Source organism: Eulemur rufifrons, chromosome 1 (genome assembly GCF_041146395.1).
Source record: "Eulemur rufifrons isolate Redbay chromosome 1, OSU_ERuf_1, whole genome shotgun sequence".
NCBI classification, from domain to species: domain Eukaryota; kingdom Metazoa; phylum Chordata; class Mammalia; order Primates; family Lemuridae; genus Eulemur; species Eulemur rufifrons.
Window position 1 is genome coordinate 57,428,741 of NC_090983.1, and position 24,718 is coordinate 57,453,458.

Here is a 24,718-nt window from a genome sequence, read left to right on the forward strand (position 1 = left end):
ATTAATTGGTTAAAGACTTTGAGTTTACTATGGTTACTATCAAAATATTTATAAAATATATACTGATGTAATTTAAATATATCTACTAGCCATTCTCAAATCTGACATCCTCACTATTCACCAAAAATGCACATCAGGTCATTCCACTTTAGAGCATAGATGGGCAAAGGGCCAGATGGCCAGATTTGTGTTTGTAAATAAAGTTTTATTGGAACACAGCTACACCCATTTGTTTACTTACTGTCTATGGCAGCTTTCGTACTACAATGGCAGAGTTGAGTAGTTTTGACAGAGACTATATATCTCACCAGTTTAAAATATTTATTATCTGTCCCTTTACAGAAAAGTTTTATTAACCCTATTTTGGAGCCACATCAAAGGACGTCTTATGGGACACTTAGTTATGTTCATCTGAGATGTATCAATTGCTTAGTCTCTTGGCCAACTTCACCACACTTTCTTCAGACAATGTGTAAGAGATTTAATTTTCATAGCTATTCTGAAGTAACCCATTAAATATTACTCTCAAAATTCAGATAAACTATAAATAAAGAGTCTGGCAGGTACCACTATCAAAATTCTCATTTGCAAATATAACTACAACTTCAAGACAATCTGAAAAGCAAGGAGTCTCATCACCAGCTTCCAAAACCAAGAGCTGCCTGTTTGAATTCAGTATTACTCTCTCTACTGCTAGATGTGCCACTACTTCATGGCTTCTGGAAACATATATAAATGAAATAAAAGAACTGTTGTATAAGCAGTGTTTACCTAATCTTTTAACTGTGCAATATTTATGATCCCAACCGAAAATCAAGAACTCATAAACTTGTCTTCTGTGAATTATTTAGTAATATTTAATCTTTAATTGATTTTATTACTGTGAAAAAGGACACAATAAAATTTTATTCGTGCAATAGAAAACAGTAAGATTGTGCCAATGATTCGCTTCCGGAGGGCCTGGCCAGAGCCTGGAGCTTGATTTGCAATGACCCGGTGCCCTCCTTCACACTTTCCTTCTCCCCATCAAAAGCACACTCTCCAAAAGCACTCTGCTTCCAAATGACGTAAATATTTTTTTAAAATTATACACACATACACACATGTCTTTTTACTCATTGAACTTTAGGTCCACAGAAACTCTCCATCACTATAAGCTTTGTCAACTTACAAGTGCCTGAACTGAAGGCCTTTAGACACACCTTCGGGGCTCTGTTTGAATTACCCTTGTCCCAGTCACAGTTTGTACAGGTTTTAATAGGGAAAGGTCACTTCTGAGACATCTAAAATATACTCAACACACCATTCTTAAATGTCGTGAGGGTTAACAGGCTTAACTCTCCCGTCTTTGCAATAATCCCCAGGGACAAAGACAGTGGCAACACTTTATGATATCAAGTAAACCCATTCGGGTTGAAAACATCCAGAATGATCAGTAGGGGGCAGATTGTGTTCACCTAAAATCCGAAATACCCCAGTACTCAAAAGCCATCATTCATTGACTGCAAAGATCTTCAAGGCCCCAAATGACGGCGAACAACTAAGGACTCAACTTTGTGCTTTAGATGGAAGATGGAAAAAGTCTCCTTCAGGTCAGTCAGGACGGGACGGCACTGGGAGTTGTCAGGAGGGCTTCAGGGGAACTCCTATCAGCCTTAACTTCCCCCTTCTAACCCCTCTTCCTTCAGCTGCCTGAGCTGTCCACCCACAGCCCTTCGTACACACAGAACTCTCAGGACGGACTCTACTGGAAGCTGTTTCTTGCCTCCATGCAGTGGCTATGCAGTTTTTTCTCCTCGCCCCATTCCACCTTTACTACCCAGTGAACTATCTACCCTCCGACTGGTCTGCTAATTCTCACATGCCAACTGCTGTCTCACACTGACTTATTCTTAACAACCACCCCATAAAGTACTACGTTGAACTCTGTTTTATACAGGAGCCAAGGCACAGAGATGCTACATAATTTTTTCAGGGCACACAGTGAGGATGGGCTAGAGCCAGATCTGAATCCAGTTGTGTGAGATTTCAGAGCTCGGGCTCCTAACCACCAGGGCAGGCTGCTTCTACGAGGAAGGAGGCAGGGGAGAGGGGACACTTTGGAAAGCACATGTAAGTGAGAGACTAGCAAATAAAACAAGGTCCACTCCTGGAGGATAGGAAGACATAGAGGATCAAGGACAAAGGTGTGGAAGAGGCACCTCTTAGGAGGTCAAAGGGAAGGATGGATGAATGGGTCGTTCACATTTGTGGAGACAGAAATTGAGGGAGTTCGTGACTCCAAGGGGATAGTTAGAGCTATTATAAGCCAGAGTGGGCGATTTCCCAAGACCCCTAGGATGACTTCAGAGAAACTCTCCAGAGGAAGCTGAATGTCTTGAACCATGCTTGTGTGATTGGGCTGGCTTGCTCTTAATGGTTATTCTGTGGCCAAGAGAAAGCCCTACCTTAGGAAGAGGATAAGAAACACATGGGCAGAACTGTCCCAGCTAAGGTGCGCAGCCAAGCCCAGGCTAGAGCAGAGACTCCAGCTAACTGTAGCAAACACAAGTGACAGCAGCAGAACCATGACATTAACTATAGTCCGAAAGAATCATGTTTAAGGTAGTTGAGCTCAGAACAAATCAGTAGAACTATTTTAGAAATAAAATGTTATCGTTATTTTCCAAAAAAAAAAAAAAAAAAAAAAAAGAAGCTGAATGACTGAGCCTCCCAAGGTCAAGTGGAACCTCCTGCTAGAGGGTGGGACTCCTGAAGCCCTAAACTTAAGGATCGGAGCCCGAGACCAGCAGCACCGTGTGGGTCCCTCTGTAAGGCAGCCTTTTGCAGCACACTGGAAGAAGAGGTTCCTGGCCAGCACCGTTCTGCACCCTTAATAGCAGTATATGGCAGAGTCTGTGACAACCCCAGGGCTGTCCAGTGGCCAGTCATCCAACTGTGAGATCTAAAAATGCCCAAGAGCCTCTCCTTTGGCAAAGCACTCGGACACTTGATCATCAGAGTAAGCCATTAGTTAAGGCAGCTTTGAATAAGATTCCATAAAATTGCCCCATAAAACACCCCTTTTCCAGACAATAGTATTCTATGTTCTTTCACCAGCCTGCACACAGCACTGGATTGAAATGCTTTGAACACAGATGGTAGCTTATGAAAAGAAGCTGCCTCTTCTTGCCTGCTTATATTCTGAAGACACAGCAGTGAGGAAGAAACAGGCCAGAGGCTTAAGAGTCAGGAATAGCTACCACGGGAGAAACCTAAGCGTCAAGGGCAGAATATTGTGATTCCAACCATGGGAAGACATGAAAGAGAGCAGCTTTGCACCTCTGTGAAAGAGAGGTTAAGTGGCCTGCCTGACCGTGTCTACAAGTAGTAGTACAGAGGTTATGCAGAGAGAAGACTATATCCCTCCTCATTGCTCTCAGGATGATCAGATGTCAGCTGGTGTGACTGTAACTTTTTAAGCAAAGAAAGGACAAGGTAATACAATCTGAGGCACTACTTGGGAGTCATATTCTTAGGAAAGACTCAGAAATAATCTAGACCAGCAGTTCTCACACATTTGGGCCTCAAGATCCTTTATAGTCTGAAAGATTATTGAGGACACCAAAGAGTATTTGTTTATAGGGGCTATATCTATCAGTATTTGTCATATTGGAGGTTAAAACTGAGAAATTAAAAAAAAACATTTAAAACATATTTATATTTTAGATAAAAACAAACTCCATTACATATTAACTAATATTTTTACAAAAAATATTGGTGAGAAGAGTGGCATTGGTTTACATTATTACAAATCTCTTTAATGTCTGGCTTAATATAAGAGTTGTATTCTCATAAATGTCTACACATTTAATCTGTTGCTGTATGTTGTTTTGAAGTATGAGATAAAATCTAGTATCACACAGATAAATAGTTGGAAGAGCGAGAACTATCTTAATAACCTTTTTGGATAGTTATTGATATTCTTCTTTGATACTATACCAAAACTTATCAGTCAGATATTCTTAAAGGATAGTTGTAGAATCTAAACTATAAAGTTTTTACATTCTATCACATTAAAATCCATTGGTCCTTCTTGCCCTTTGAATGGATCTTTCACTTTCGTGTGATTTTATATCATGCACTAGTCATTGGGAAAATACTGATTCACTGAATTAGTGATATGTTTTTTATACAATATTTTTTAAAAAGTCACATTTGTTACCATAACTACCAATCTCATCAGAAAAATATAAGTATTGAGATGCTGTCAAGCTCTTGCTGGCGTACCTAAGCTTTCTAAAAATCTAATTTTTGCTTGAAAGCTTGAGTTTTATCATTAACAAATACTGTCAATTGCTTTTATTGAAACAACTTGACAAACTCACTTTGTGCATTTTCAAGAAAGTGTCTGCCAAATGCACAAGTTGGAATAACCATAGTTTGTCATTCTTTCAAGTAAAAATGGGATTCTACGAAAAAAAAGCAGCTAGTTCTTCTCAATACAAAGACCTGCATGTGAGTTTTCTTAAAACACCATCATGAAATGCTATGCAGCAGTTTTAATGTTTACCTATTTCCCATTTCCTCACGCAAAATATTTTTTTCAATGTATACTCAAGAATAGAGATTTAATAAAATTAATACGGTTGGCCCACCACATCCTGGGTTCTGCATCCATGGACTCAACCAATAGCACATTGCAATATTTGGAAAAAAAATGGACAGTGGTGTCTGTATTGAATATGTATAGATAGTTTTCTTGTCATTATGCCCTAAGCAATACAGTATAACAACTAGTAACATTGCATTTACATTGTATTAGGTATTATAAGTAATCAGAGAGGATTTCAAGTATATGGGAGGAAATGTGTATGTTATATACTAATTCTACCCCATTTTATACAAAGGACTTGAGCATCCACCAATTTTGGTATCTGCAGGGGGTCTTGGAACCAATCCATGGATACTGAGGGATAGCTGTATTTTTTGCTGCTTCATCGAGAGCATTCTCAAGTGAAACTGACATTTTTTTCTTTCTGCAAGAGTATGGCAGTGAAGAATACAATGACTACTAGTCCAGTTTGGTGCCACAGTCAGCAATTTTGCCCACTACTACTTTTGTATTGTCAGCACAAATACCAAAGCCATGAGAAAGGCAAATGACACCTTAGTCCTATTTTTTTTTTTTTTTTTTAGACAGAGTCTCACTCTGTTGCCCAGGCTAGAGTGAGTGCCGTGGCGTCAGCCTAGCTCACAGCAACCTCAAACTCCTGAGCTCAAGGGATCCTCCTGTCTCAGCCTCCCAAGTAGCTGGGACTACAGGCATGCACCACCATGCCCGGCTAATTTTTTCTATATATATTTTTAGCTGTCCATATAATTTCTTTCTATTTTTAGTAGAGATGGGGTCTTGCTCTTGCTCAGGCTGGTCTCGAACTCCTGAGCTCAAACGATCCGCCCACCTCGGCCTCCCAGAGTGCTAGGATTACAGGCGTGAGCCACCGCGCCCGGCCTTTAGTCCTATTTTGAAAACAGTTTTGACCTTGCAGAGCTCCTGAAAGGGTCTCAGCAATCAGCAGGGATCTGAAGCCCATGCTTTGAGAACTACTGATTTAGACAAATTATTTCCAAATACTGTCCTAAGACATAACAACGAGCCATATTGTTAATAATATTTGTGTTAGTCAGAATAAGCTAGGTTATGCAGCAATAACAAGCCCTTAAAAATTTAGGTGGTTTAAAACAAAGGCTTATATCTTACTCACTACATGTCACCTTCGGTTGGGGGGCAGATGAGGGGGTCTGCTTGCCCGAGTCTCTCAGTGGCCCAGGCCAATGGAGCAGCCTCTATCTCCACTGTTACCCATCACTGTGCTAGAGAGGTGACAGCTCTAGAGAATCTCACACTGGCTATTAAATACTTCAGCCCCAAAGCGACTCAAATCAATTCTGTTCCCAGCTTGCTAGCCACATGGCCCCACCCAAGCACAAAGGAGTGGCTGGCTGAGAAGCACAATCCTAGGTGTGCCTAAAGGTAGAGAGCTGGCAGTGTGTGGTGACTACATTAACGACTGCAGGGAGGTAACACTTATGGAGCATTTATGATGTGCCAGGCACTGTTCTAAGTACATGCATCACTTATTTATGCTCACATCTCTCCCATGAAGTAGGTTATATGAACTCCATTCTCTGGATCAGAGAACCAAGGCACAGTGAGGTAAAGTAAGTTGGCCAAGGTCACACCCAATTAGGAGTGGCGCTGGGCAGGTGGATGGAGTCCAGAGCCCATATGCCTTTAACCTCTAAGCTATTAATACATTGCCCATAACGATGTTTTCCCCAGTCCAGGACAAAATGAGAAAAATAAGGACTTTTTCATAATGATAAATTTAAAGAACTGTCCTTTATTACAAGATGTTCTTTCTCCTTTTCTTAAAATGTCCTTTCCTTTAGGAATTAATAATGACAAATGGTAGGTGCCTTTTGACTCTTCTTATGAGGAAAAGTAAAAGGTTGGCAACCTTACATTAGTTCCTTTTCATAATTATTTTCTCAATTTTATTTGACCAAAAATACAAAAGTCTACAACCACTAGTGTTGAGTTTTTTATTTGTTGGAGCACCAGGTTTTGATCAAACCAAATTTTGGTCATTTTATGACAAATACAGTTCTAAGCTCTATTTGTCGAGCAGTGTCAGTGTACTAGATGGTTTTATGTACATTGTTTCATTGAATTCTATGCTACCTGCTTCCCTGCAAGAGGATTAAAATATGCATTTTTCTTTACCCTAAAACTAACTGAAGCAGGAAAGATCTAGAGTGTGACAGGGTCCCCAAAGGCAGCTAAAGCATTCACAGTAATGGACTCCAGTTATATTGTCTGCAAAAAGTTATCAGAGAACAAACACAAGCCCATCAATAAGTGTCTTGCTAAACCTAATCATTATACCTCTTTCAGTCTGGAATCTTTTCTAAGATGTAGTGTTTCTCTCAGGTTAAAGACCAAAAGAGCAACAAGTTGACTTCGCCAGCTGGGCCCTGGAACTCTGCCAGGGATGCTTTCCTGACAAGGACTCTGAACACGAGCAGAGCTCACTGGCCAAGGGCCCAGGTCTTCAAGCCAAACAGCAGCTTAGTTAAAAGGGACAGAGGGTTTAGACATAAGCAAGCTGTTCTGAACTCTAACACAAAAATATTTATTAGCCTCCCTTGGAAAATTTAGATGTGCTGAAGAAATGCTCAATGTGAACAGGTGCTAACAGATAAAATTTAAACAAAATTAAGCTTTGGGAAATAAAAGGTGCTTTAAATAATGTTGAGTACCAAGAATATGCTTGTTGTTTTAAGAAGACACCTAAATGATTTTTTTTTTCTTTCAAACAAAAGACAGGAGGAAGAAAGGAAGAGAGGAAGGGAGGGAAGAAGAAAAAAAAGAAAGGAAAAAAAATCCTCAAAAAGGTTGAGATATCTTTGTAGCATATCATAGAATATTTAAATTATAAGTCCATTACATCTTCACTAGTCTCTTCCCTCTTGGAAGATTAACAGTATTTTTCATTACTGAACAAATAAGTAACAACTGTGGAAATGATCAAAAGACAGGCAATGTGCTCTGTCATCATAGGCATGAAAGGTCCTCCCCTCATTTTTAAACTCCAGATTCTATGTGGAAATAGAACAATTTTTTAAAAAGATGCCAAAAAGAAAAAAAAAAAGGTTTGTGAATTTAAAATCCATTTTGGAAAGATTCACAACCCATTAACTTGAAAAGTGATTGCTAAACCTTGTTCAAGGTATTGATTCTAAGAGTTTGAGGCATACATTCACATCCAATGTTTATAAATCCTCATCCCTGTTTGAAAATGGCCATTCATGCTCATTATCATTTAACAGGGGAGCCAAAGAAACATTCTGATAACGATTCTATTAACAACCTTATGAACAGCCTTCAGAAAATTGATTGCCAATATATTGCCAACGGGTATCTTCAAACATCTCTATTCCATAATTAAGAAGCAGGCTATTTTTAGAGGGTTTGGTTAGTATTTCCAATACAGAAGGTGGAGAATATACCATAGAGCCTCACCGATGGCTGGAATAGCAGGTCCTCCAGGTAGGGGCGTAATGAGGACAGAAGTGCCAAGGACCCATGGGGCCATTCAGCAAGATGCAAAGAGAAAGAGCAAGGGCTGCAGCTCACGAATGAGAGATGGCAGCAGAGGAAAAACCTTCCTTATTAAAACCTGTGCCAAGGAATAAGCATGTCTGGTAGTGGCCAAATTCCCATTTAGTACAAGAAACAAGAACGAGCCAGTTGCACCAGGAATATACAAAAAGTACGCTGAGCAACAGAAGAGGAGGTGCTAGATGTGTAAAACAAGCCATTGGTGTTGACAAGGAACACAAATATATTATTCATTTCCAAATACTGACAATATGCACAGGCCTCGGATCAATTCTATAAAACTTATTGTAAAAAATTATCCTTTTTTATAGGTGTTTTCTATGCTGCTGCTAAATATTTTAAAACCACTCAAAATGATACACTGCAACCCTTGAAAGTAATTCACTTATAAAAACTGAGATAAAGGTCATTTAATTTAAAGGAATGAAGATTGTCTGAGCCCTGTTGGCTCACTGAACAGGTATGTTGCACACAGTTAGAAAATTCAAGCAACTGGAGGGGTTTTGGTGACTTCTGATATAGCAATATCTCTACAGGACTAGGCTCTGGAAACCAAGGACAGCTACTTCTGCTTTTATTAATAATAATCTCTTTGTCTCTGGATGGCACCCCTAATTCTCATTAAGCAAAAGAAGAACCAATAAAATGGCAAAGAGCTGTGAAAGGCTTACTACCTCTAATGTCAAGAGCACGGCAAGGCAAGGCGAGGACTGCGTACACATCTAATCTAAGAGTGAATCATAGGACGGCGTTTGGTAAACCTGGCCTCTAATTCATTCCCACATTGCATGGCCTTGAGAAACTTACATAAACTCATTGTGCAATTTTCCCAGGTTAAAAAAAAAAAAGGGAAGAATGTTCTATGTTATGTAAGTGTTTTGTTTGACTACCTGGACAAAAGGGCTCCTCAAAAAGAAAATAAAATGCAAAATGAGGCTCAATAGTACTTGGTACATAGACGATCATCAGTCTACAAGTATTGACACTGCATGAATGAAGAGGGCTCCTCGTGTAACACAGGTGAGGAGGGGGAAATAGAGTGTATTTTAGCCACAGGCAGGGTCTTGTAAAAACCAAATGTGCACAGAAAAACGTTAATGTGTTTGGACAATGGTGAGAAGATGTGAGTAGGTAGGAGGTACATGTGTGTCAAATGGGGAGAGCCGGGTGGGCGACTGAACTGTAGAGGTGGGTCTGAGTCATGCTGTTTACGATCCTGAATATCGTTCCAAGTATTTGGGCTTTGTCTTGAAAGTTTTAGAAACGTAACTCGTAGGTGGCAGGTAGATAAGAGTGACTACTTAGATAGAAAGACTGTTTAGGAGGCTATTGTACTAGAGTGGGCAACAGAGAGCATTCAAGCTGAGTGTGTCACAGTATCAAGGAAGTAAGTACAAGGAGTGGCAAAGAGGAGAGCAAAGGAAAACACCCTGGCTTCCATGACTGTGGGCTGTAAGGGTTGCTGGAGGAAGCACAAAGCTAGGAGATCGTGTCTTCAATCCGGAACACTCTGTATGTGAGATCATGCCTTCAGTCAGGAATACTTTGTATGTAAGGCTTAGTTTCCTCATTCATAAAATGAGAATAAATAATAAATAATCAAACTGGTTCTTGGAGTTGTTGTGAGGATTAAATGATATGATAAACACAAAGAACATAATATATAGGTTGAATATCCCTTATCCAAAATGCTTGGGACCAGAAGTGTTTCAGATTTCAGGGTTTTTTTTTTGATTTTGGAATGGTTGCATTATACTTACCATGTAGCATCCCTAATCTAAAACTCAAACATCCAATGAGCATTTCCTGTGAGTATCATGTTGATGCTAAAAACGTTTCAGATTTTAGAGCATTTTGGAGTTTGGGTTTTTGGATTAGGGATGTTCAACTTATACTATTATTAATATTTGTGATTAGAGATGTGGAAATATGGACCCAGAGAGAGAATCTAGGCAGATGAGAAACATTTGGGAGTTATTGGTAAGTAACTAATAAACTGTGGCTGGAAGTGTTAGGAGTTATAAGCTTGATCATGCAGAGCAATGGCACCCTCTAACTCTAGTCCAGAACCCTGGTGTACCCCAACATGTAGAGCATGGGGCATTAAGATGGAAGCCAGCAAGACAACCTGAAGGATTAATCCAAATATGGGAATCTTGAGAAAATGGTGTTAATGGAAAAAATAAGCAGTGAAGAGACAAAAGTGCCAATTCTGCCCAGAAGCTGGTAGGATGAAAACCAGAATAAGTGGATTTAACACTTAGGAGGTCATGGGTACCCTCAGCAAAAGCAATTCCAGCGGAAGAGAGGGGTGAAAACCAGATCACGGTTTATTTAGGAATGTTGCATTTCTGTGACATATTTTGATACGAGATAACCCTTTAATTGGGGAATTCATTTTGTAGGGCTGAAACACTGAGATTTTACTCTTCCCCAGGAGCTACAAATAAATTTTTTTTTAAAATTTGGAACAGAGGAATTTAGGAATCAGATTGAGAGAACAGCTGTCAGGATTCGTTGCTGTATATTTTTTTTAAGGAGAAAAGAACACTGGGGTTTTGGGAAGAGTAAAAAGACAATAGGAACAAAATACAGAACAGCACAAACAAAAGTAGAGAACTTTTTATAATAATGCGGCAAGTAATACTAACCTAGTGCTGCCAGGAGAACAAAGGTGAGTGACTTTGAGACTCTCCACCCACCTGTCAAGGGCCGTTAAAGACGCATGTTTGCAAGCACTTTATAACATAACTGCTCTTACCTTTCTTTTGATATCAGTGAACTGGGAAAACATTAAAGACCAATAAAACGACAGCTCCAGGATGTAATAGTAGTGAAGGTCAGTTGTGAGTGGCTGAGGATGAAAGGAAAAAGGGAAAAATTAACAGTTAATAGAGAACTGAAATCTGTATCCCAAACATCTCAAGCTCCGTACTCAAAAGTAACAGAGTCTTGCACCTGCACAGACGCAATTCCTTCCATATTCCCTTTGTAGGTAATGGGACTTTGAGGATGTCTCTCATCCACATTACTTTTATTTCATTTCCAACCTGAAAAGCATTAATCAGCATGAACAGTTGGGACCCAATTCATTATTCAGTTTAACAGTAGCATTTATGATCCTTTGACGTGAGTATCTGTAAGATTCCTTAGGCTACTTGAAAAAAAATTCTAATATATACAAAGAATAACTCTGGACAACTGTTGTGAGATTCCACAGTACAGGGACAATGAAGGCAGATGATAGGAACTGGATGGAGTACTATATGGGTCACTGAGGCATAGTTTCAAGTTTCACATGAATCAGAAAGCTTTTTTGTCATTAGGAAATGTACAGTACTACAAATATTAAAAAGAATGATTTAAAAATATTTATTAAAAACTAAGAGGGACCAGAGAAGCTGCTAAGAGACACCAGATAAAGCACCCAGCCAGGAAATCTGAGATCAAGTTTCAGCTCCACAGCTTGGGTGGTATAAAACTTGGGCCTTAGTGTATTTGTTAAATGGGGGTGGATACCTACTTTAACTGCCTTGGAGGCTCAGGGTTGGGGAGAGGCTCAGAAAAGCTGTGGAAGTCAGGAGTATTTATTTTGCCCATAAATCCATCAAAACAAAAATTTAAAAACACTTTCGATGAGTCACTTTGGTTTTATTGAGTTGTGATGCAATGTCTTGCTTTATCAAAATAGAAAATGTTTGAAACTCATCACACAAGTCCACACTCCTATATATAAGGAAATACTATATATAGTAAGTACAATTGAAATCTAAATGCTTTGTATACCAAGAGGTACATCATGAACAACTATCATGAGAAACTGGCACTCAAACTACCAAGTCTAAGCATGGGAATGAGGAAAACAGTTGTCCCTCTCATGGATCTTTGACAACAAAACACCCAGTGAGACAGGATACTCTACAACCAGCAATCCTAAACTCCAAGTGACCATGAGCACTGCTATGAACTTAAAGTCTGTGTTCCCCTACAATATTCATATGTTGAAGCCTAATCCTCAATGTGATGGTATTTGGAGGCTTTGGGGGTGATTAGGTCAGGAGAGCAGAGCCCTCATGAATGGGATTAGCGCCCTTATAAGAAGGGACAAGATTTCTTCTGATGGTATTTCTGTTAGAGCAGCCTGAACTAAGACAAGCATTAATTTTTTTTAATCAATCTCAATATCTTCCTAGTGAGAATATATTTCCCACTGAATTGTCCTTTTAAAATCGGAAGGCATTAGCAATGAAGGATAGGTATTCAGGCGAGACATACGGCAGCAATGAAGTTTAGAAAATAGGGCCCTGGCTCAGGACCCTTTGAGCCAAGGGTAAATTTCAGTTTTAATGAGATTCTTTTACTCCTGGCATCACCATCTGGGAAAATTGCCCAGAGGAATTATCAGGGCAAGTTAGATCACATCTGGAAACTGCAAAGTTTTTCCCCTCATACACACACACAAAAAGCAGCTAATTTTATTAGCATATGGTCTTCATCAAGGATGACCACCGTTCCCACAAGAGATCATAAATGTGTTCTACATTTCGGGAGCTACATTCCGGATCATACAGTAGAAGACAATCTTGATCTGAATCCTCACATATGGCACCTTTCCTTCCATACTACAGATGCTTCCTATTTTTAAACATAACTGTATCTACCTGGCTCTCAAACTTTCACGTTGAATCTACAGTGCTATGAAACAGTCTGCAGCTACCGGTTAGGCCATAGCCCAAGCAGCTCATTTTCTCAGAAATAAGCAATTTCTCAGCTCCAGCCACAAACGTGAAAGTTATTTTGGACTACATTATTAGGAAGAAGAGTAGGTATTACATTTCATATGGCATTTGTTTCAAAATCACTCATGTGACAGAATTTACCGCATAAACACGGTGCATTACAGCAGCTGCCATGCCAACATTCCAGTTCAGATCTCTAGAAGCCTTTAATGTACTTTTATAAATAGAAATTTATAAATATCTAGAAATAGATTTACATGGATTGTGCCATTCACTATACGATTACAGGATAAAAAGAGAGTCTTAATGACAACGTTCCAAGTATTTAAGACAGTAAAACAGCAGTTGGGCCTGAGAATTGCAATCGTATAAACTGAGTGAGTGGTTTCAATACTGCTTTAGTCGCCATCAGATAGCCCCTGGACGCTCACCACGTTCTGTTGCTTATTTACATTCTTTTCTAATCTGAATAAACTACTTGAAACAGATGGAAACGCAAACTGGAATTCCACCTCGGTGTGTCCTTCGCCTTGCACTTGCCCAAGAAGTATCCCTTGCTAGTCCTCACTGCCCCCCTCCATGACACTGTGCAACAGAGAAGACAGAGGGCATTAACTTCATGCACACCAAAAAAGGCCAATGCCTCTAAAAGACAACCCAAAAGAACCCCAAACTCAAAAATCCAAGTTGCTTATTATAATGCCTATCCCTTTATCACCAAAATACCCAGCTGCATTTGCTCATCTTATATAACATATCCCAATGGACCTAGAAATTATAGAAATTTCCCAGCTAGAAATTTCTAGCAAAGTTCCAGCTTTGATATTCAAATGCAAACTGATCTGGGACCATAACAATCCATGCTAATATTATTAAATTCGTGGAAAGATGCAAAGGAATGTCAGTGAGCAGAGATCTAAATGCTCCCTTGCTGGGATATAATTTTAATCTCATTTTCAATGATGCTTTTTTTTAGCTGCAGGAATAATCCATCCATGTGTAATGGTACAAACCCATTTTTCTGCGCTCAAGGAAATGGCGCTTGATTTATATATTCAGAGGCTGCTCTTAAGCCACAAAGTGAACTGAACTCAGCGTGCCTGATCCAGTTCCATGTTTGAGTTTTCCCACTTGTTGCTGAGACAGGTCTGTGCTGCCAACAGGTCTTCAGATGTCCCTCAGGGATTAGAAGCAGCTCTGCTGTTATGCACAGGCATTATCCACCTGTTGAACTGATTGCATCCTATTCTCCAGCAAATGTACTTTCCAAGTTTACTCCATCTGCTGAAGCAATTGGGCTTTGATTCTGAACTTCATTGAGAACATCCAGGTTACTATCCTCACTAGGTCATGCACACATCGGTCAGCAGGAATGGGGCCAAAAGGCAAGGAGGCCGCCTGGTCTGTTGCGAACCACCTGAAACCATGAAATTGACTTCAGGAAGATACGTGGTGTGTGTAAAAACCCAGACGGTAATGCCTCCTTACCTGATAGGGGTAGTTGTACCAGCAGTGCTTTGTATTCCACAACCAGGGAGTCTGAAAAAAAAAAAAATGACAGACATATCTTACATGTTTTGGAACACAGATAAGAGGATAAAAGAGGTTTATGATAGGCTCCTGCACCGGTATTTTTGGATTTTAATAATTTACCTATGTGAGAATTGAAGGGCTTACAAACAACTAGGAATAGGTTATTAAAGCAACTAGTATCATACCATATCTTCTCTGGGTAATCTCCTAAACTCAGCTGGTAGTGCTTCAGGCTGATCCTGGGATGGTGTCCTGGCTAGTGTTTTTTATATTTTGCTGGTCACCTGTACATATTCCTGCTATATAACCAGCCTCAACAGCAGAGCCCTGCAGGGGTCTCGCAGAAACCAGATGCAAATCCTCCACCTCACTGTTTATTGATCAATAAACAATGCTGACAGTACAAATGACCGTGAAACTCCTTAGACTCAATGTTTACAAAGCAACAATACACATGCCTTCTCTAGGGTTCCATGACATGCAGGTACATTTATTTCAGTAGGACACCTTAGATCAAACCTCATAGCACATGCCACCACCCCTGACCTGTGGTTAAGATTTTTTTATGGCCGGGCGTGGTGGCTCACGCCTGTAATCCTAGCACTCTGGGAGGCCGAGGTGGGCGGATCGTTTGAGCTCAGAAGTTCGAGACCAGCCTGAGCAAGAGCGAGACCCCATCTCTACTAAAAATAGAAAGAAATTATATGGACAGCTAAAAATATATATAGAAAAAAAATTAGTCGGGCATGGTGGTGCATGCCTGTAGTCCCAGCTACTCGGGAGGCTGAGACAGGAGGATCGCTTGAGCTCAGGAGTTTGAGGTTGCTGTGAGCTAGGCTGACGCCACGGCACTCACTCTAGCCTGGGCAACAGAGTGAGACTCTGTCTCAAAAAAAAAAAAAAAAAAAAAATCTTTTTATGACAAAGCAATCATTCTTAATTTGAGAGCAATTACTTACCTTACAACAAAGTATAATCTGATAGAAAATCTAAGCGTACACACAGATTCCAAACATTTGTGATCACCAGGGAGGGACTGGTTTAGATTTAAACAGATAGCTGAATCATCCAATAGTACTGTCACAAACTTTCTCATATTTTTTTTTAACTTTGTAATTCTTTTACATCCCTAATGTACAGCTATCAGCACTTTCTGGTATATATCCATATACACTTGATACACAAATGTGTATTTCTTATGCTTAATTCCCCAACATCCTCCTCAGCCCTGTACCATGGGATGAGGCCGCTTAGCTTCATGCAGCTGGTGTATGTTGAGCCTTCCCTATGTCCCCTGCACTTTTAAAGGTATATCTTATACATATTAACTCATATGTATAATATCTTATACATATTAACTCATTTAATCCCTACAGTAGCTACTAGTATTTTATAGATAGGTAAATGGAGCCCCTGAGTCTGTAACTGCCCACAAATAACTGTTAAATAGATAGGCAGTGCCAGAGCTGAAAATCAAATGCAGACTGGTCCCAAACCCAAACGTAATCACTGTGCACCCTGTCCCGGAGTCTGATAAAACCTAACCAGACCTCAGTGGAGGGAGCCAGACTGGAGTCAAAAGCCATGCCATTCCCTTAACCTAAAAGTGTCCCAGAATCTTTATAGTTCCCTTTCATTTGAGTATTTAATACTATTCATTTACTTTCCTTTTTGAGATCTTAACTCTGGTCCTGGTTTGGCCATGTGCTTCCCATTCAAAACTATCTGCATCATGTGCTGTCCCTGCACGTAACTTCACGAGTATCTGAATTGTAGGTGTGTCTGTCTCCTCCACTTCTCTCAAATACTTTGGAGGCTTCAAAAGTTTGTTACTGTATTTTTATGGTTATATAAACAATATGTGTCTACTGAGGAAGATATATAAAACATAGAAAAGAACAGATAAAAATAACTTAAGTTCTCATCATTGTTAACATTTTGATGTATAGCTCATTTTTTCTACATAATATAAATACAGTTTTATTTTAAACACCCATATAGATGCATGTTTTTATAACGTGGGTACAAGGCACCAAAATCTATTTTACAGTACCAATGTTAGTTATTACCTTTCTCTCTCATAACGTTGCCCGTTACCTCAGCTGAAAGTCCCTGAGTTCCCTGAGGGAACTCAGGTTATGTCATTTGCACATGTTTACCAGCCCAGCATCTACTCCCAAGTTGACAGTTCAGCATTCATTTGCTGAATGCTAATGAAAAGGAATACAGAAAAAAAATGCAAGGCCTGGTAGTTTTTCTGGATTTATCGGTCCTGAGCCCATAGGGCATGTATGTGCCTGCCCCTAAAGATGCAGCAGTTATCTCTTTCACTGTGGCCACCCCGCCTAGCCTAGCGACAGGCAGGAGAACACAGGTGTAACTCTCAGTGACCCTGAAAAATCCGTAATTCAGAGCTTCCCTTCCTCTGTGAGCTTTTTGGCTGATTAGTTTTCTTCTAAAACCCAGGCTTTTCCCTGAGTGCAGATGTGCATCACCTCGACCTGCTTTCACTGTGTGCCTGACACCTGGCTGACCTGCACAAACAGACGAGTGTCTGCCTCTCCCTGGGCTCCTGCCCACCTGGGGGCAAGAGCAAAGGCCTAGACACTGGGAGTCTGATGGAGCCACCAGGGCCCTGGCTCAGCTTGCAAGCTTGTCAAACATTTTAATAAGAGGTTCTCTCATGTACATGTTCACATATACCCTCACTGTGACAACACTGGATATTAACATCACCTTCTATACACATAATACATCTTTCTAGGATCTCATGTTATGCTCCTAAAACACTATGAGACAGAACAAATCGCTTTCCCAATTTACAGATGAGAACACTGAAGTCCATGAGAAGGTGATTCTCCTGGTTTCTTACAGCTCAATGCTGGTGTACAAATCTGAATGGCTGTTTATAATTTAACACATTAGTTATAGCTTCTTTAATTTAAATTAATACCATGAAGTCATCATTTATTCATTTTCTCCATTGATAAAAATTTTCCAGGTTTTTAGGTATTCTTTGCAGAATCATTTCCACATTCATTTGATGTCAAAATCTATATATTTAATCACACACATTAAAGGATAGTACTATAATTAAGAACACAAAAAGCTGAAATATTTAGACATCATAAAAGAGGAATGGTGATTAAAAATACACTGAAAACCCCCCATTTAGAAGGGCAGGCCTAGCATCTCCCTAAGTAATAAAAGCTCTGTACTTAAGATAGTGCATGGCAATTCAAGCACATTTTCTAAAGACAGAATGCCAATGTCACAGAGTGTTATCAAGGTTGGAAATCTAAAAACACACTGATTCTCAAATTTTGTTGTTCTAATAACAACTTCTGCTTCACATTATTTCTCCTCAAACATGTATACTTAATGTTATAAAACAGTTTATAGATTTAAAGTATTTCATACACATTATCTCACTAAATTCCCACAACAGCATTGTAAGCGATCAAAGTAACATAGCCAGTAGATGCCATGAAAGATTTACAAAGAACATGCCAGTTTGGAGCTTCTGCTACTGTTAAAATGTAGGCTGTCATTCAGTAGGTCTGGCCTGGGGGATGGAGTTCTGCATTTCCAAACCTGCCAGGTGAAGCGATGCCATCAGACCATGGACCGTACTTGGCCAGCAGCAAGGTGCCAGGGGAAAGTAAGAAGGGTCATTCCATCTTTTTGGTATCTGCCACATACAAGGCACCTTGCTAAACACTTTATTACGATATTTCACAATTAAATGTAGATAAATGAATTAATGAATTATTTCTTCTCTTTACAATAATCATCTGAGGCAGAATAACTATTGCTGGTGAGACAATGGCTAGAGACAGTGCTTCTCACCTGGCGTCCCTGTGTGATATAACCATATGCCTAAGCTCTGGTGGAAGAGATGCGAGCAGAGTGTGTGTGCGCCACTTTGGGACAGTACTCCTAAAAATTCATGTGCATGAATTCCTCTCACCCTTTTTCCATTCTCAAGAGAGGGAGATAATGAAAACTGGAGCAGTCACCTTTGGCCCCGAGATTGAAATTTCTGTGGAGGCTCAAGTCAGAGGTCTCCTATCAGCCCTGGGTCTTTTTATATATAAAATATATAATATATAAAAAATACATATATAATATATATTATATAGTACAGCCTATGTTCTCACTATATATATAAAAGAGATATGTCTCTCTCTCAAGGTATCATTATTTTGTAGACAAAGAAACAATCTCAGAGGGGCACAGTGATTAATTGAAGGCTCTCCAGCTGGTAAGTAGAGAAGGTAGAAGTCAATCCAGGCCAGCTAGGCTCTTCCACTGTGCCTTCCCCTAGGTACTCTGGGTGACAGAGAATGAGTAATGAAAGAAAAACATCATAGGCACTTGGAATAGATTCCCCCAAATGAGTTGTTACCTAAAAACCCTGAATTTTAGGGTTAGAAAGGACCTCCACAGCCTGTAATCTACAGAACAGTCCACATGTCCAGATGGGTAATCAGGCCTCTTATTATCGAAGAGCTCCATGGTTATCCATCACTGACAAGACCCCTCAAGGCTTATTTCCCACTTTTTTTCCTCCTTGGTCAACAGAAATTGTATCAACATTTTTTTTTTCTTGCATCTGCTATGGACTGAACTGTGTTCCCCCAAAGTTCATGTGTTGAAGCCCTAATCCCCAACATGACTGTATTTGGAGATAGCGCCTTTAGAAGGTAATTAAGGTTAAATAAGGTCATATGGGTGAGGTCCTAAACTGATAGAGGTGGTGGCTTTAAAAAAAGAAATCTCTCTCTCCCTCTCTCTGCATGCTCAGAGGAAAGGCCATGTGACGACTGCAGTGAAGAAGCAGGGCCCTCACGAGACACTGATCCCCGCTGGACCTGATCTGGAACTTCCAGTCTCCAGAACTGTGAGAAACAAATTGCTGTTGTTTGAGCCACCTATTATAGTATGTGGCATTTTGTCATGGTAGCCCCAGCTAACACAGCATCATAACACAACTCTTCACAAATGGTCCTAACAGCTATTAAATGGCACAACTAACTTCAATTTAAGAAGATTTATAAAATGTCTGAGTAAGACTAAGACAGGCCATGTCACAGTGGATAAGAAATTACCTCTAAAATATTCTCAATCTAAACCACAATATATAATGGGATTTTTCACTACATTGGGAACATCTGCTCCCAGACACATCACTTGAGACAACTCAGTAGCAAGAACAGCCATCAATAATAGGGCCCCAGGGGAGGCATCTGAGGCCCTTCTTACCCTGAGCAAACCTGGCCCCAGCACCAGGAGGGAGGCCAGAAGCACTGTTGGAAGTCACCCTGAAGCCTTCATTTGCATTTTAACCATATACGTGTAAGATTTGAGTGCTATCTATTCTATATTTTTTTTAAAGAGAAGGGTAGAGAAGACTTTTTTTTTTTCTGTTATAAATACATGTGTTTGGCGAGTGAGGGGGAAATAAAAGCAGAGAGATGGTGCTGTACACAGCTGGGATAGGCTTGGCAGCTGAATGCCACAGAGAGAGAATGTAGACAGTCCGCCGCAGCATCGTGGGGCCTGCAACGCTTGGTTGCTGGGTGAGCGCTGGCAGGTCTGGTCCAGGGCTGGAATGGCCCAGGCACCCAGGAGGCTCCCTGGTCCCAGGTCCTGGCCAGTGTCAGGGGTGGCACCTGGGCTCAGCTCACATCATTCAGGGCCTTGCAGGCAAACTCAGGCGGTACAAACACTGCCTGGTGCACGGCTGAGTTGTATTTCAGCTGCATCTGTTCCACCTGCTTCTGTGTCACTTGTTACATGGGCTCAACTGTAAATCTACTCTTTTATCAGGTTTTTTTTCTTTTGAAATCAGCTGTACTATGGAGATTTCATTGTGAACAGAACTCAAAACAATACATCAGGTCTGATCACTTTTATTTTACCATCTGGAATAATCATGTCAATGCAAGCCTAAAGAGATGACAGATTTTGAAGCCAGAGGAGAGGATGCCTGGTTAACCAAGTGATAAATGGTTAAATAAAAATATAAATACACATATAGACTTTTTTCTCCAAGAATCAGTATGTAACTGCCCCTGAATAATAGTTTCTTTGATTTAATAAAAGAATATGAATCATATAAAGTATTAAAGACATTTTGTTGCCTCAAAGATGTGAAAGGTGTGTGGGTCTTCATCTGAAGTCAGCATCTTAGAAGTAAATTTCATCCTTTGTTATAATATTTCCATTAAAACTCTTACCTGGCTTTCACAAAGCCCAGCTGATACAACTAACAGTCACGGGAAGTAGTCTAAGAGACATCTGTTCTCTAAATAGTTTAGTTCTAAATATAGGGATCCTTAGATTATGTTCAAAAATACCAGAAAGCCAGATCTCTGAACTACTCTGAAAGCACTTTCACTAAAACTACTCTGAAAAAACTCAAGGTTATATTTAAACATTATACCTTTTTCTTATATTGACAATTTATTGTAGGAAGTAAAAAAAAAAAATGTTTCCATATCTGCAACGAACTTATACTGGAAATATTCACCTTACGTCCAATGTGTAAGTTTCACATGCTATTTTTCCTTCAAAATTTAGTCCACGGTAAGGAAATACTTCTTTTCTGTGAAGGCTTAGCAATGTTTCTTCTTGCCAAGTGAGAATTACGTTGCTCCACTGTTACCTTTCTACCTTGGTTTTGGGAAGCTGAGATCTAATTCTAAAGCTGAGTCACAGCAACTGTGATTGCCTCTCAATATCCTTGCTTATTTCTCTTTTCATGTGTATTTTTAAATGCTCAACATCTATGTTAATATTATTATAAACACATGTAAGATCCTTTTAAGAAACATTCAACTGTAATTTAAATGAATTTAAAATCAATTTGAGATGATAATCCACAGTTTTAATTTAATACACACTGTAAAATAAGTCAGAATGCAAAGAAATTTTTCATGTGTTGTTAGTTTAAAAACGTATAAACAAGTTGTTTTGGGGGTGAAAAGAAGGAAGCCAGAAGTCTCTCGGCTGAAGAAGCTGCTGATTAGTAGCTAGGCGCACTAGAGCACTCCCAGAACACAAGAGTCACCCTTTCTCCCTTTCCTGGGCCAGCAGACATATGACTATAAACCTACAAAGTACAGTAGTAACCCCTCCCTAGAGGCCTGTGGCATCTGCCTTAGCTTTGAAAGCTCTTCTGATGTGGAAATGCAATTTGGAGGTGACCCCCATGGCGCTATATAAAAATAGTAGCCTTTCATATCGATCAGGCTTTACAAAGGATGCTGGTGTTCTAGAACTGGTCTAGCATGTGCCTTCAGCACATTCTGAGATCAATTGCAAAAGTAATTTGCAGATCTGCCAAGCATACATAAGCAGGTGTGTTTTGGAGAAAGGCCCTAAGAGAGTTTTAACCTAGAAACAAAGAGAAGGAAAATGTGCGTGGCATCCCCATGCCTTCTTAAACCTTTCAGCCAATGGTACTCAACTTTTCGTGCCTCTGCTCAGTCGAGGGGCTCCACACACACGGCAGTCACAGTGACACTATGGCTGTGCTTCTCAAGAGTCTGGGGAACATGGAGCTTGAAGGCCACCTCTCCTGTCCATCCTGATGTGGACTCTCCTCCACTCCCAGTGAGAATCACGCCAAAGCGGAACAGACTAATCAATTCCATACTTAGAATAGGAATTAGGGTAAAGAAACTGGACGTAGGAAAGACAAGAAGATGATAGAAAATGAGGTGCAAAGACCTACAGGGAGGAGAAAATGGTGAGGATGTCAACACAGAGTGCAAGAGATATGCAGGCCAATGTATAATAGAATTTGGTAATGAAGCCAATGAGAGTGGCTATTAAGAAGCACAAAATTAGTCAAAAGACAATTTAGGGAAACAATTTATGACATACAATGAAGGATTAATATCTCTAATATGGAAAGAGCTCATAAAAATTGATTAAAACATTTAACTACCTGATGAGAAAAATGGGAGAAGTTATAAACAGGCAACACATTAAACAAAAATTTATGTGACTGAAAGCACATGTGAAAATTACAGATTAAAACTAGACAATTCTTATCCAAGAGTCTGGCAAATATTTAAAAAGGTTAATACCCAAAGGTCACTTATACACTTATAGGAAAACCAACACTCTGCAAACTGGAATAACCTTTCCAAAGGGTAATTTGGTAACATATATCAGGAGCCTTTAAAATGTACATACCTTTGACCCAACACTTATTGGAAAAAAAAAATTAACTAGGCCCATACATAAAGACATTAATACACAGATATTCATCACAATTCTTTTTCCAATAATAAAAAATTGAAATAAATCAAATTGTTCAATAATATGAGGTTGACATTTTCCTAGTTTGGGATGTTCTGGAAGCAGACCCTGAGGGAGAGAATCCAATATGGTTTTCAGGACTGAACTGGCTACCGCTGCAGGTAACTGCATTTCAATCCCCCTGGGGAGTCCCTGCAGAGCCAGGTGGCATGTGTCTCATAACTGGCCTAACACAGGGCAGGGATGCTGGGACATTTATCCACCAACTCCCATCTCCCATTGGTTAGGGGTTACAGTATTAATTCCCCCATATTTCTAGGTTGTATCTTCCTGTGTCTAGGGGACTTTGCAGCCCTGAAGAAAGTGGAGCAGAAATATAGCCCAGCTTGTAAGTCGTGTGGGACACTGTCAAAGGTGCATAGAACTATTCACCACAGCTGTGCTAAAATCAGATGGGCTAAGACAATGTAACAGGCACACTCATATTTTAAATTATAATCAAACTATAAGCAGAGTACACAGTGCAGTGTACCTTATGTTTAAAGTAGGTATGTATTCAGATACACACACATACACAGACACACACATTAAAAATGCCTGGCAGTATATTCACCAAAAGTTACTTAATGATGATCTCTGAGTTACGTTCATCTCAGGTGCCTTTTATTTTCTTACATTTGTATATTACTATTAAATTATATATTGTCATATCTATAATTTTTCTGAAATGAACAAGTCTTATCTGAATAATAAAAAGAAGACAAGTTCATGTAAGTTAATGTTAAGTGAAATAAGCCAGGCACAGAAAGACAAATACCATAGGTTCTCACTCATATGTACAAGCTAAAAAAGTTGATCTCATAGAAGTAGAGAACAGAATAGTTGTTACTAGAGGCTGGGAAGGGTACCCAGGAAGTAGCCAGAGGCTAGAAAACAGATACAAAATTACAGCTAGATAGGAAGAATAAGTTCTAGTATTCTAAACCACTGTGGTGACTATAAATAACACCTTAAGGTATATTTTAAAATATCTAGAAGAATAGATTTTAAATGTTCCCAACACAAAGAAATGATAAATGTTTGAGGTGATGGACATGTTAATTACTCTGATTTGATCACTACACATTGTATATACATGTATCAAAATATCACACTGTACCCCATGAATATATATTGTGTCAATTAAAAATAAAAGCAAAAATATGAGAATAGTAAAAAAACACATTTGCTCTATGTTTACAAACATTAATAGTATTAATAACACACTGCTACTCTCAAGTTATTCAATAATTCTAATTAACTTTAAATTAAAAGCTAGCACAGGAAACAGCTGCCTTTGGAATATTTTATATATATATATTGATGGTGATATTTCAAGGATAAAGAAATCATTAATTTTTTTTTCTAAGTTTCAAATTAAGAGAAAGTAGAATGAGGGAAAAATTAAATAAGATGACTAAATAAGACAGAATAAAAGCTTGCATTCATTACAGTGATAATGAATCATTTGGCCACCCACTCTACCTACCTACTCTCACCTTCCAAGATCCCCATCAACCCCTTCCTTACTACTTCTAAACCACTGTGCCTAGGCCCTAATCTCTTTGTGCTAACATTTTTGCACCCTCCTCATTCACACACTCCTTCAAGTATTTACAGAGTAGCTGCCACGAATCAGGTACTCTGCTAGGCATGAAGATACAATAAACAAATGCTCCATTCTCAGGGAACTTTCCAGCCCCTGGGTAAACAAAACAATTACATTACTAGCTACAGGTATAACACAAGATGCATGGAGGTAGTACACAAAAAGACACCATCATAGTCCATTTTGTGCTGCTATAACAGAATACTACAGACTGGGTAATTTATAAAGAACGGAAAGTTACTTCTCACAGTTCTGGAGGCTAGAAGTCCAACATCAGGGTGCTAGCATTTGGTCTAGTGAAGGAGGGCCTTCTTGCTGCATCTTCACATGGCCAAAGGCAAAAGGACAAGCTACCCA

General features: G+C 39.5%; 1 protein-coding gene across 2 annotated transcripts in view; it reads right to left on the minus strand.

The window, feature by feature from the left end:
- Nucleotides 1–24,718, minus strand: part of CERS6 (ceramide synthase 6) — a 261,277-nt gene that overhangs the window by 52,307 nt on the left and 184,252 nt on the right. For both annotated transcript variants that reach the window (XM_069494452.1, XM_069494528.1), the window contains exons 5-6: nt 14,395–14,445; nt 10,929–11,021 (exon numbers count right to left, since the gene is read on the minus strand). In XM_069494452.1, the coding sequence (XP_069350553.1) occupies nt 10,929–11,021; nt 14,395–14,445 (144 nt within the window). The remainder of the gene's footprint in view (nt 1–10,928; nt 11,022–14,394; nt 14,446–24,718) is intronic.